Source organism: Mustela lutreola, chromosome 5 (assembly GCF_030435805.1).
Source record: "Mustela lutreola isolate mMusLut2 chromosome 5, mMusLut2.pri, whole genome shotgun sequence".
In the NCBI taxonomy this organism is placed as follows: Eukaryota; Metazoa; Chordata; class Mammalia; order Carnivora; family Mustelidae; genus Mustela; species Mustela lutreola.
The window spans coordinates 120358150-120371074 of record NC_081294.1 but is presented as its reverse complement, the minus strand read 5'-3'; the positions used below and the strand labels follow the sequence as shown (position 1 = coordinate 120371074).

The 12925-nt window shown below is 39.7% G+C and overlaps 1 protein-coding gene across 2 annotated transcripts in view; it reads right to left on the bottom strand.

The window, feature by feature from the left end:
• The window catches only part of FAM81B (family with sequence similarity 81 member B), a 62704-nt gene that overhangs the window by 2724 nt on the left and 47055 nt on the right, over positions 1-12925 (bottom strand). The window contains exons 8-10 of one of the 2 annotated variants that reach the window (XM_059175495.1): positions 10907-11042; positions 9118-9313; positions 7285-7412 (exon numbers count right to left, since the gene is read on the bottom strand). In XM_059175495.1, coding sequence (XP_059031478.1) covers positions 7285-7412; positions 9118-9313; positions 10907-11042 — 460 coding nt within the window. Of the gene's footprint in view, positions 1-7112; positions 7413-9117; positions 9314-10906; positions 11043-12925 lie in introns of those variants that run through there. The other variant, XM_059175493.1, reaches the window with a different exon arrangement.

Here is a 12925-nt window from a genome sequence, read left to right as displayed (position 1 = left end):
CAGCTGACTTATCCACAGAGACCTGGCAGGCCAGAAAGAGCTGGCATGATATTTTCAGAGCACTAAACGAGAAAAACATGCAGCCAAGAATACTATATCCAGCTAGGCTATCATTGAAAATAGAAGGAGAGATTAAAAGCTTCCAGGACAAACAACAACTGAAAGAATTTGCAAATACCAAACCAGCTCTACAGGAAATATTGAAAGGGGTCCTCTAAGCAAAGAGAGAGCCTACAAGTGGTAGATCAGAAAGGAACAGAGACCATATACAGTAACAGTCACCTTACAGGCAATACAATGGCACTAAATTCATATCTCTCAATAGTTACCCTGAATGTGAATGGGCTAAATGCCCCTGTCAAAAGACACAGGGTATCAGAATGGATAAAAAAACAAAACCCATCTATATGTTGCCTCCAAGAAACACATTTTAAGCCCGAAGACACCTCCAGATTTAAAGTGAGGGGGTGGAAAAGAATTTACCATGCTAATGGACATCAGAAGAAAGCAGGAGTGGCAATCCTTATATCAGATCAATTAGATTTTAAGCCAAAGACTGTAATAAGAGATGAGGAAGGACACTATATCATACTCAAAGGGTCTGTCCAACAAGAAGATTTAACAATTTTAAATATCTATGCCCCCAACGTGGGAGCAGCCAACTATATAAACCAATTAATAACAAAATCAAAGAAACACATAAACAACAATACAATAATAGTAGGGGACTTTAATATTCCCCTCACTGAAATGGACAGGTCATCCAAGCAAAAGATCAGCAAGGAAATAAAGGCCTTAAATGACACACTGGACCAGATGGACATCACAGATATATTCAGAATATTTCATCCCAAAGCAACAGAATACACATTCTTCTCTAGTGCACATGGTACATTCTCCAGAATAGATCACATCCTCGGTCCTAAATCAGGACTCAACCGGTATCAAAAGATTGGGATCATTCCCTGCATATTTTCAGACCACAATGCTCTAAAGCTAGAACTCAACCACAAAAGGAAGTTTGGAAAGAACCCAAATACATGGAGACTAAAGAGTATCCTTCTAAAGAATGAATGGGTCAACCGGGAAATTAAAGAAGAATTGAAAAAAATCATGGAAACAAATGATAATGAAAATACAACGGTTCAAAATCTGTGGGACACAACAAAGGCAGTCCTGAGAGGAAAATATATAGCGGTACAAGCCTTTCTCAAGAAACAAGAAAGGTCTCAGGTACACAACCTAACCCTACACCTAAAGGAGCTGGAGAAGGAACAAGAAAGAAACCCTAAGCCCAGCAGGAGAAGAGAAATCATAAAGATCAGAGCAGAAATCAATGAAATAGAAACCAAAAAAACAATAGAACAAATCAACGAAACTAGGAGCTGGTTCTTTGAAAGAATTAATAAAATTGATAAACCCCTGGCCCGACTTATCAAAAAGAAAAGAGAAAGGACCCAAATAAATAAAATCATGAATGAAAGAGGAGAGATCACAACTAACACCAAGGAAATACAAACTATTATAAGAACATACTATGAGCAACTCTACGGCAATAAATTTGACAATCTGGAAGAAATGGATGCATTCCTAGAAACATATAAACTACCACAACTGAACCATGAAGAAATAGAAAGCCTGAACAGACCCATAACCAGTAAGGAGATTGAAACAGTCATTAAAAATCTCCAAACAAACAAAAGCCCAGGGCCAGACGGCTTCCCGGGGGAATTCTACCAAACATTTAAAGAAGAACTAATTCCTATTCTCCTGAAACTGTTCCAAAAAATAGAAATGGAAGGAAAACTTCCAAACTCATTTTATGAGGCCAGCATCACCTTGATCCCAAAACCAGACAAGGATCCCACCAAAAAAGAGAGCTATAGACCGATATCCTTGATGAACACAGATGCGAAAATACTCAACAAAATACTAGCCAATCGGATTCAACAGTACATTAAAAAGATTATTCACCACGACCAAGTGGGATTTATTCCAGGGCTGCAAGGTTGGTTCAACATCCGCAAATCAGTCAATGTGATACAACACATCAATAAAAGTAAGAACAAGAACCATATGATACTCTCAATAGATGCTGAAAAAGCATTTGACAAAGTACAACATCCCTTCCTGATCAAAACTCTTCAAAGTGTAGGGATAGAGGGCACATACCTCAATATCATCAAAGCCATCTATGAAAAACCCACCGCAAATATCATTCTCAATGGAGAAAAACTGAAAGCTTTTCCGCTAAGGTCAGGAACACGGCAGGGATGTCCATTATCACCACTGCTATTCAACATCGTACTAGAGGTCCTAGCCTCAGCAATCAGACAACAAAAGGAAATTAAAGGCATCCAAATCGGCAAAGAAGAAGTCAAATTATCACTCTTCGCAGATGATATGATACTATATGTGGAAAACCCAAAAGACTCCACTCCAAAACTGCTAGAACTTATACAGGAATTCAGTAAAGTGTCAGGATATAAAATCAATGCACAGAAATCAGTTGCATTTCTCTACACCAACAGCAAGACAGAAGAAAGAGATATTAAGGAGTCAATCCCATTTACAATTGCATCCAAAACCATAAGATACCTAGGAATAAACCTAACCAAAGAGACACAGAATCTATACTCAGAAAACTATAAAGTACTCATGAAAGAAATTGAGGAAGACACAAAGAAATGGAAAAATGTTCCATGCTCCTGGATTGGAAGAATAAATATTGTGAAAATGTCTATGCTACCTAAAGCAATCTACACATTTAATGCAATTCCTATCAAAGTACCATCCATCTTTTTCAAAGAAATGGAACAAATAATTCTAAAATTTATATGGAACCAGAAAAGACCTCGAATAGCCAAAGGGATATTGAAAAAGAAAGCCAACGTTGGTGGCATCACAATTCCGGACTTCAAGCTCTATTACAAAGCTGTCATCATCAAGACAGCATGGTACTGGCACAAAAACAGACACATAGATCAATGGAACAGAATAGAGAGCCCAGAAATAGACCCTCAACTCTATGGTCAACTAATCTTCGACAAAGCAGGAAAGAATGTCCAATGGAAAAAAGACAGCCTTTTCAATAAATGGTGCTGGGAAAATTGGACAGCCACATGCAGAAAAATTAAATTGGACCATTTCCTTACACCACACACAAAAATAGACTCAAAATGGATGAAGGACCTCAATGTACGAAAGGAATCCATCAAAATCCTTGAGGAGAACACGGGCAGCAACCTCTTCGACCTCTGCCGCAGCAACATCTTCCTAGGAACAACGCAAAAGGCAAGGGAAGCAAGGGAAAAAATGAACTACTGGGATTTCATCAAGATCAAAAGCTTTTGCACAGCAAAGGAAACAGTTAACAAAATCAAAAGACAACTGACAGAATGGGAGAAGATATTTGCAAACGACATATCAGATAAAGGACTAGTGTCCAGAATCTATAAAGAACTTAGCAAACTCAACACCCAAAGAACAAATAATCCAATCAAGAAATGGGCAGAAGACATGAACAGACATTTCTGCAAAGAAGACATCCAGATGGCGAACAGACACATGAAAAAGTGCTCCATATCACTTGGCATCAGGGAAATACAAATCAAAACCACAATGAGATATCACCTCACACCAGTCAGAATGGCTAAAATCAACAAGTCAGGAAATGACAGATGCTGGCGAGGATGCGGAGAAAGGGGAACCCTCCTACACTGTTGGTGGGAATGCAAGCTGGTGCAGCCACTCTGGAAAACAGCATGGAGGTTCCTCAAAATGTTGAAAATAGAACTGCCCTATGACCCAGCAATTGCACTATTGGGTATTTACCCTAAAGATACAAATGTAGTGATCCAAAGGGACACATGCACCCGAATGTTTATAGCAGCAATGTCCACAATAGCCAAACTATGGAAAGAACCTAGATGTCCATCAACAGATGAATGGATCAAGAAGATGTGGTATATATACACAATGGAATACTATGCAGCCATCAAAAGAAATGAAATCTTGCCATTTGCAACAACATGGATGGAACTAGAGCGTATCATGCTTAGCGAAATAAGTCAAGCAGAGAAAGACAACTATCATATGATCTCCCTGATATGAGGAAGTGGTGATGCAACATGGAGGCTTAAGTGGGTAGAAGAATAAATGAAACAAGATGGGATTGGGAGGGAGACAAACCATAAGTGACTCTTAATCTCACAAAACAAACTGAGGGTTGCCGGGGGGAGGGGGTTGGGGAGAAGGGGGTGGGATTATGGACATTGGGGAGGGTATGTGATTTGGTGAGTGCTGTGAAGTGTGTAAACCTGGTGATTCACAGACCTGGGGATAAAAATATATGTATATAAAAAATATATGTTTATAAAAAAAAAAAAAAAAAAAAAAAAAAATTTTTGAAAAAGAAAAAAGGTCATAATGAACAGCAACACTATTGAAATAATAAATACGTATTATCTCAAAAAAAAAAAAAAAAAAAAAAAAAAAAAAAAAAAAAAAGAAAACAAAATTCTTCATAAGCCAGTCACTGGTACGTTTGTTGTAAATTCCTACCTTTTTGCGTACTATATGGTATGCATATTCTATTTAACATATTTCAAAATATTTTTTTACACAATTGGGATCGTATCCATATTGCTTTGCAACTTGCTTTTTTCACCTACTAGTGTATCTTGCATATCTTTATGTGTTCTTTTTTTTAAATTTTTTTTATTTATTTATTTGACAGAGATCAGAAGTAGGCAGAGAGGCAGGCAGAGAGAGAGGAGAAAGCAGGCTTCTTGCTGAGCAGAGAGCCCAATGTGGGGATCGATCCCAGGATCCTGGGATCATGACCTGAGCTGAAGGCAGAGGCTTTAACCCACTGAGCCACACAGGCACCCCTTATGTGTTCTTTTTAAGGGTTGGAGATATCATTAATTTAGTGATATCATTACTAGTGATATCATTAATTTAGTCCTTTCCCAATATTTAGGTTGTTTTCAAGTGTTTTGTTTGGTGTTTACTATAACAAATGGTGCTGTAATGAGTACCCTTGGCCATTTATCTTTGCACATTTTGGAAGATATTTTTATTCTCTGTAATATAACTTTTGAATTTTTTTTTGTAATATAAATTTCAAATAGTAAAATTCCAGGATCAAAGAATAAATAAATTTAAAATTTTTATTAGATGTTTCCAAATTGCTCTCTTACTCGTACCAATTCATAGACTCACTGGTGAGATAGGAGTGCACACTTCTCAATAGCCTTGTCAATCACTTTAATTTTTGGTGATCTGCAAATAGTACCCAAGGGTTCCTTTAATTTGTATTTAATATGTTGAATGTCTTTTTATATCTTCATTTCTTACTGTCTTCTATGACTTGCCTGTTCGTTATTATTATTTTCTTACCCACTTATAAGGGTTTAGGATTACTTGAGATATTAGCCCTTTGTCTTAGCATGACACTTGATTGCAAAGAATACTTGCTATTGCATTTGAAACTCTTAAATTCTGCTATGAAAATTCTTTGCGGATGCCTGGGTGGCTCAGTTGGTTAAGTGACTGCCTTTGGCTCAGGTCATAATCCCTGAGTCCCAGAATCAAGTCCTGCATAGGGCTCTCTGCTCATCCGGGAGTCTGCTTCTCCCTCTGACCACCCTCCTCATGCTCTCTCACTCTCTCTCTCTCAAATAAATGGATAAAATCTTTTAAAAATATCCTTTGCAATATAGTCAAGGATGCTGTATGTAAATTAATAAAAATAAATGCAGAGGTTTTGTATAACTAAAAAATTAGGTGGACAGTGGTCAAAATTTATTTGGAAGGTGAGTTTGTGTTTTACTAGGGGAGAAGTTGTCACTTCTTCCTAAACCAAGGAAACAGACTAAGTCTGAAGCAAGGGTTCTCTTGCCAGATTACAAAAAACTCTGTGATTAGAAATTAGTCTTCTAGCAGGTAGCGTATGACTTGAATAGCTTATTTTTATTTTTAATGATTTTACTACCCAATACCAGACTCTACATCTAACATTTATATAGAAAAGTTAGAAATAGTATAATTTTATAGAAAATTAATTTGTAAGGAAAATGTGGTCCATATACACTATGGAGTCTTATGCCTCTGTCAGAAAGGATGAATACCCAACTTTTGTAGCAACATGGATGGGACTGGAAGAGATTATGCTGAGTGAAATAAGTCAAGCAGAGAGAGTCAATTATCATATGGTTTCACTTATTTGTGGAGCATAACAAATATCATGGAGGACATGGGGAGTTAGAGAGAGAAGGGAGTTGGGGGAAAGTGGAAGGGGAGGTGAACCATGAGAGACTATGGACTCTGGGTTTGAAGTGGCGGGGGAGGGTGAGATGTTGGGGTACCAGGTGGTGGGTATTATAGAAGGCACTGATTACATGGAGCACTGGGTGTGGTGAAAAAATAATGAATACTGTTATGCTAAAAATAAATTAATTAATTTAAAAAATAAAAAAAATTAAAAAATTAAAAAAATAAAAGAAAATTAATTTGTATTTGGCTCCTAGATCAAATTATATTGGATGTTTCTCATAGAATCTGGTTTATTCTCTTATTTGGCATGGTTAGCTCTGACTTGCTCATAGTTCTGATACATAGTGAACACAAATGAATCAATAATTTTGTATGCAGAGGCTAGACTTGCTCCAAACACTGGGATCATTAGAAGACAGAAATCTCTGGATTGCAGTATGGCAGCCTGTTGGTTGTATCTGCCCTGCAGAGCTAGTCAATGTTTTGAACTAGCTGCTAATGCTTATAAATGGTTTCCTAGAAAACCTGATTTCTAGTTTCTCTTGAAAACTAAACTTTGGGCACTAATGGATGATGTACTTCTTGATAATGAAGTAGAATTGTGTGGTGGCTAGTCTTTTATAGACAGGATAAGTGGTCTTCAGTTTGCCACAGTTCCTGCCCTTGTAGTTTACAGCAGGCCCCGTCACTCATCGTTGGACATTTTATAGACTGCTCTTTTTTATTTGTAGCAAATTTTTGTCCTTCTTATTTGTAGGCAAATAAAAATACAAGAAGGCATTTAAAAAAAAAAATTCCTTAACTTTTTCATGAACACATTAATGAAGACATCATAAATTTCTTTGTTTTATTGGATTTTTCTGGCACATTAATCTCCTTAAAAAGGTGGTAAGAAATACAGAGATATAAGAAGTAGTAAACACCCCAGAGATACTAACTTCTTTCCAACTTTATCAGCAAGCAACTATATTAGCTGGTGAAAAAGATGACTGAAAAGTTTTATACCTCCTGGAGTTCCACTATCTTGCGCTGTAATTTCTTTAGGTCTTTCTGTACTTTATATTTCTCTAAATCCATCTTTGTTTTCTGTATTTGTTGGAGGGAGCTGAGAGAGTCATGAATTGATTGAAATCCTGGAAGAGGATATGAGAATAGGTATACTTAAACAGTGCATTGGAACTTCATTTAAAAAAAACAGAAGTTGCTGATCAGCAGTTCTGCCATAACTGATCATTTAATTAAAACCACATTAATTTCCATAAAGACCAGTTTAAAAATGTACAATGATCCATTTCTTATATGTCATGAAGATGCATTATTGGTAGTGTTTCAGCTCATGTCTGGCTTCATTGTGAAAATTCAGTTCGGTTCTTCTCCTTGTCCAAATATATTGCATAACAAAATAGTTCTATATTTCAAGAAAGAAATTTAAAATGTTTTATTCTCTCTGTGTATTTTGATAAGAAATTTTGATGCTCTTTTTTTTTTTTAATTCTTGTTACCAAATTGAAGATAAAGAACACAGGTGAGATTTTTAAACTTCTCAGAAAGTATCCTGTTGATGGACCTAAGTAGTGGCCACCAGCTGTTCCTCCTGGACCTCCACTCTTGAGCCTTTGTCCCTCTCTTATGCAAGTCTAGTCACTCATGACTCAAGCTACCTACCATAAACCCCCAGACCTAACTGACCTCGGGCTTCTTAGGGTACAGCCCATTTCTTACTCATTGGGCCTTTCACACAGTCATTTCTCAACACATTTTTATTAAAGGCATAAAGGAGCACACCATTCATTTGGAATTCCCCTTGGCTAGAACTCCAAGTTAGTAAAATGAAGAAACAGATATATTGCAAATTCCTTTTTAGCTCATTCTGGGGATGTACTAATGGAATGAATATACTTAAATCTCTGGTGCTATGGTAGAAAACAGTGCCCTAAAAGAAGGGTCACTTAAGTTTGAGATATGATTCCTGGCCAGATAATTCATTCTCTTGATTTGGTGGTGGGAGATGGGGGCTAAGGACACTGTGGGTCAGATTTCCAGGTAGTAAATTTTACTTATATGCTAGGAACAGCTGGCAGAATGAGACCATAATATCTTCCCAAGACACCTTCAAGGCATCTCTGTACCAAAATTTGGGAGCATTTGCATGAATTTTTGGATTGGCTAACTAGAAGACAGAAAATGAGATAGGTCTTTCTTTAATAAAGGAACCTCTGGTTCCTGGTAATTCCCTCAGGACTGTGACTCAAGGCAGATGGTGGCTCCACAGCACCTATCCCGCGTCCTTCCCTTTGACAAATTAGATGAGCCTTTCAAATTAATCCTCTTTGATGTTAGCTCAGCTTGACACTGCTGCCATTAGCCTCCTTAAGAAGAAAAGCAGTCATTATACTGGACTCTGTTAATTCATCTCTCTCTGTCGCTTCTAAAGGTCAGGTCTCCAGTCTGACATCTGTCTAGGCTCATTACCTGCAGTTCAATGAGGGACATTTGATTTCAGGTCCTAATTTCGTGATCTACCACAAATCGGACCTTGATCTCAAGGACTTTGCAAGTCTAACAATTCTATGATTCTATGATCTTCATTAAAAAAAAAAAAAAAACTCACAGTCTTGGCAAGCTCGTGACTCTGCCAAGTCTGAATGAAGGAAGTGAGCTTGTTTACCTACCTTCCAACGTATGCTGACATTCTGTGGGATATTTAGGAAAGTCCAATTAAATATAAAAGGATATCCATAATGACAAGACTGATCCATGACCATGAGCTCAAAGTAGACAGCTCTGAGGGATTGGATAAGCGAGCACTAGTGGTTTGAACCAAAGGTGTCTGCTCACCTGATTGATATTCACTCTGCATTTTCTCTAATTCACCCCAGATGTGCTTTTCCAGTTGGTTCATCTTTTTGGACAGTTTGTTTTCTATATGCTTTACTTTGCTTAGTCCTCCTTCCTGTTTCTCTGTGTTAATGAGGTTCTCTAATTTGCTTGAAAGCTTCAGTAATTTTTCTTCCATTTTATTTTCAGACTTTTCCTATAAAAGATATGTGATGAAACACTGCAGAAAAGAAAACTTACATGGTTTTGTATTTCCACTTAGGTTTTTAACACATTAAACAAGAAAAATCTCACCAAGTTCCCTCTTATCTAGAACTGTGTTCACAGTTGTGAGTTCATGCCTTTGCTTGGCCTTGTTTGTAGTTTCTTTAGAATTCTGCGTGTGTTGAGAGAAAGAAAAGAAAGGGCTGTGTGGTCTTGCTGAAATGCTCTGAGCACTTGGAATTATAGTCTAGTGTTTAAAGAAGTGTGGCCAAGGAAGGCATTGCAGACGCTGCTTGACCTAAGGCCCTTGGACACGCTCCTATTAGGTGTCCATATTCTTTCAAGCTTAGTATCTTCACGTGGACAGAGTTCAGCTAGAATAGTGATTCTTAACCCCTGCTGTCCATTCATATCACCTGGACCAACACACCTACTCCTCCCCCAAACTCTGATTTAATTGGTCCACGGTGGAGCTCATGAACATATCTAATGTAAAAACTCTCCAAGTGATTCTAATTGCAGCGAGATGAGGACTCCTGGGCAGCCCAAGTTTCATTAGCTGCTCTGTTCCTTCTCAGCCTGCACAGGGAATTTGCAAGCAGCTTCGGGGAAAGACTGACTTGGAGCCCCTTTGGTTCTCCGGTCTTTGGCCCTGCCTGCTTCAGGGAGGCAGTCTTCAGCCTGTCTCTTACGTGTGGTGGGAAGCTTCTGCCTGCAGGTGACCCTGTGGTCACCTAGTGCTGCCTAGAACTGGTGGATGAGTCTGTCTAACTCCAGGAGAACTAGCAGACCCTCTTGGCTGCACATCACACCACACAGACTTCAGTAGCCTTATCAGTGATAAAGCTGTTATGGTTATCTACATCTCTTGGACTCCTGCCTCTGTCAGCCACCCAAAGGCCCTCTACCGAAGTTCCAGAAACATCTAAATCATCAGCAAGGCTGGCAGTCCCTGGTGACACAGCTGGCCCTGTGCTGCATTTCTGTGGGGGTTAGCAGCTGGCTGGATGAGTGGGCTGGAGTGGAAAGGAACCTGCAATGAACAGATTTCCCCTCCATCTTCGTAGTCTTGCCTCAGAGCTGGGGATTCTCGACAAGATTGGATCTGGAAAAGGAGTTTTGAAAACCTTTGGTCTACTAATGGATCTTTGGAGAGGTAAACTGACTTGTCTATGACAGAAATTTTTAGGCTTTATTGTGCCCAAGCATCAGCCAAGGAGCTTGCCTGGAAGCACAGATCCCCAGAGGAGGACCCTGGGGGTCTGATGCTGCTCTGGGTTGGGACCAGGAATCTGTATTAAAAAAAGAACATAAAACAAAAAACAAAAAACCCCAGCACCTCTCCTTAGGTTTTTCTGTCATAGGTATAGCAGACTCAGAAGTATGCATTCATGGAGCTGGAGAGTAGCACACAGGACCAAGAGGCAGGGCACTCGATTCTTATCCCGGTGCAGGAAAGGTAAGTTACTGACACAGTGGTTGTGACTGTGAATGTCACAATGAAACTTTCCAGACTTTGGCTCATTGCTAACGTCCAGACCGTGACTCTGCAGCTGTTTACTTCAGGAATAACAGAACCCCTTACCAGTTTCTCCTGTAGGAGCTTCAGACATTGATTTATATGCCCAAGGTGGTCTTTTTCATAGGTGATGAACCGGCTTTCTGTCCATTTTTGATGGTTCTCCACTTCCTCATATAGATTATTTGAAAGTGAATTAAATCTAAGGGGGAAAATATTTCTATTTTAATAGGTACATTTAAGCATAAAACCAAAATTTAATATTGAAAAACGCAGGTATTTTTTTCTTTTTTCAGATGTTAAGGCTCAAGCCGTCTAGTGGGTGCTTACAGTTTGATGTGGGAGGTGGGGGGAGAGGGAACACAATCCAGGTCCCCTGCCCCGAGCTTGGGTTCAACCCAGCTGCAGACAACACCCTTCCTCATACCTTGAACTACACATACGCACAGTGACAGGCACACAGACACACGGAACACACGCTTCATCCATGCAGATTTCCTCTTAGGGCCCGGGGTGCATTGTCTGTGTGGAAGAAACAACATTAAGTCACTTGGGATGGGGACAGCACTCTGCGGTAGGGATCAGCAAACTTTCTATAAAGGCTCGGGTAGTGAATATTTTGGGCTTTGTGGGCCCCTTGGTCTCCGTGGCAACCACTCAGTTCTCGAAGGGCTCAGTGCTGCCATTGCAGTGAGAGAAAGCAGCCACATACGAAACAAATAAGCATGGCTTACTTAGAAACAAAGAATGAACATGTTTGTGGTCTGATCAAACTTGATAGACGCTGAAATCTAGATAGCCTATCATCACATGTCTTCAAATACATATTTTGTTAAAATTAGCAGAAAGTGTGCAAATCATCCTTAGTAGTGGGCAGATTTGGCTAAGGGTAGTAGTTTGGGGAATCCCTGTTCTACAAGTGTCACTGACCGGCTGGGGGAAGAGCTTTCCCCCCCACCCCCCACCCCACCCCCAATCCTGCAGAAGAGTCACAGATGGGGAGTGGGAAAGGGAGCTCAAGAGGACTTGGGGAGAGCAGAAGGTCCATGGGAGATGGTCCTGGCTTGTCTTTTCTGTCAATCCTCTGTGGATTCTTTGAGGAGGGGGGGTGAGGGGGGGTGGGGGGTGGGGGTGCAGGAAGAGCCAAAAGAGGTACTGAGTTACTCATGTGGAACAGAAACAGTCCTAATAGGCTAAGGGGCTGGAAGCGACTGTTGCCAGTGAGATGATATACCGCGGGAACATGAAATGGAGAATGAAGGATTTTAAAAAATGGGAGTGGCTGTTATTACAGAGAGTAAAGGCTTGAAATCATCCATCATCAATTCGAAAAGTCACTGTAGAGTGGCTGAGGGTTTGAGTGGCAAGATGAATCCACAGCTGGCACGGCTGAGAGCTACGGGTCTGAGAATCGCCTTTTGGAATAGGCAGTATGTTAGAAAGGCGCAGTGCCCGGTGTTGGTTACTGAAAATATTCAGACCGCCCGACAAGTGGGTGGCTTGAAATAATCATTGCTGGGATGTTTTTAGGGCCAATTACATGCAGATAATTTCGTTTGTTTGTGGTGTCTCTCATTGGAAACTGCTTAAGACATGCAGGACATACATTGCATGTCTCTGCCTCTTCAACGTCCCTGAAAAACAGTTCGAACTGGTATTTGGAAAAGACTGGTCACATTTTTATTTAGACCAGTGGGCTTCTAACAAAGTACAGAGACGTTTATGGTTGTCACAACTTGGAGGTGTTACTGATATGCAGAGGGTAGAGGCCAGAAATACTGCTAAGCATTCTACAGAGCACGGGACAGCCTCACAATAAAGAATTATCCAGCCCGAATGCCAGTAGTGCCCACGTTGGGAAACCAGGATTTAGATGATGAAGTCAAGGTATGGGAAAAGTTAATTTTCCAATAGCTATATTAGTTGTAGTATGATAGCCGAATTCTGATCTTCATCTCCGTGAATTATCACATTTTTTGATAGGGAGAGAGAGATTTTTCACATAGAAAGCATACCTTGATTCAGGGGGGGTACTTCAACAATGAGGAAGATAGCTTTGGCCAAGCTTCCTGTTCTTAATCCGAT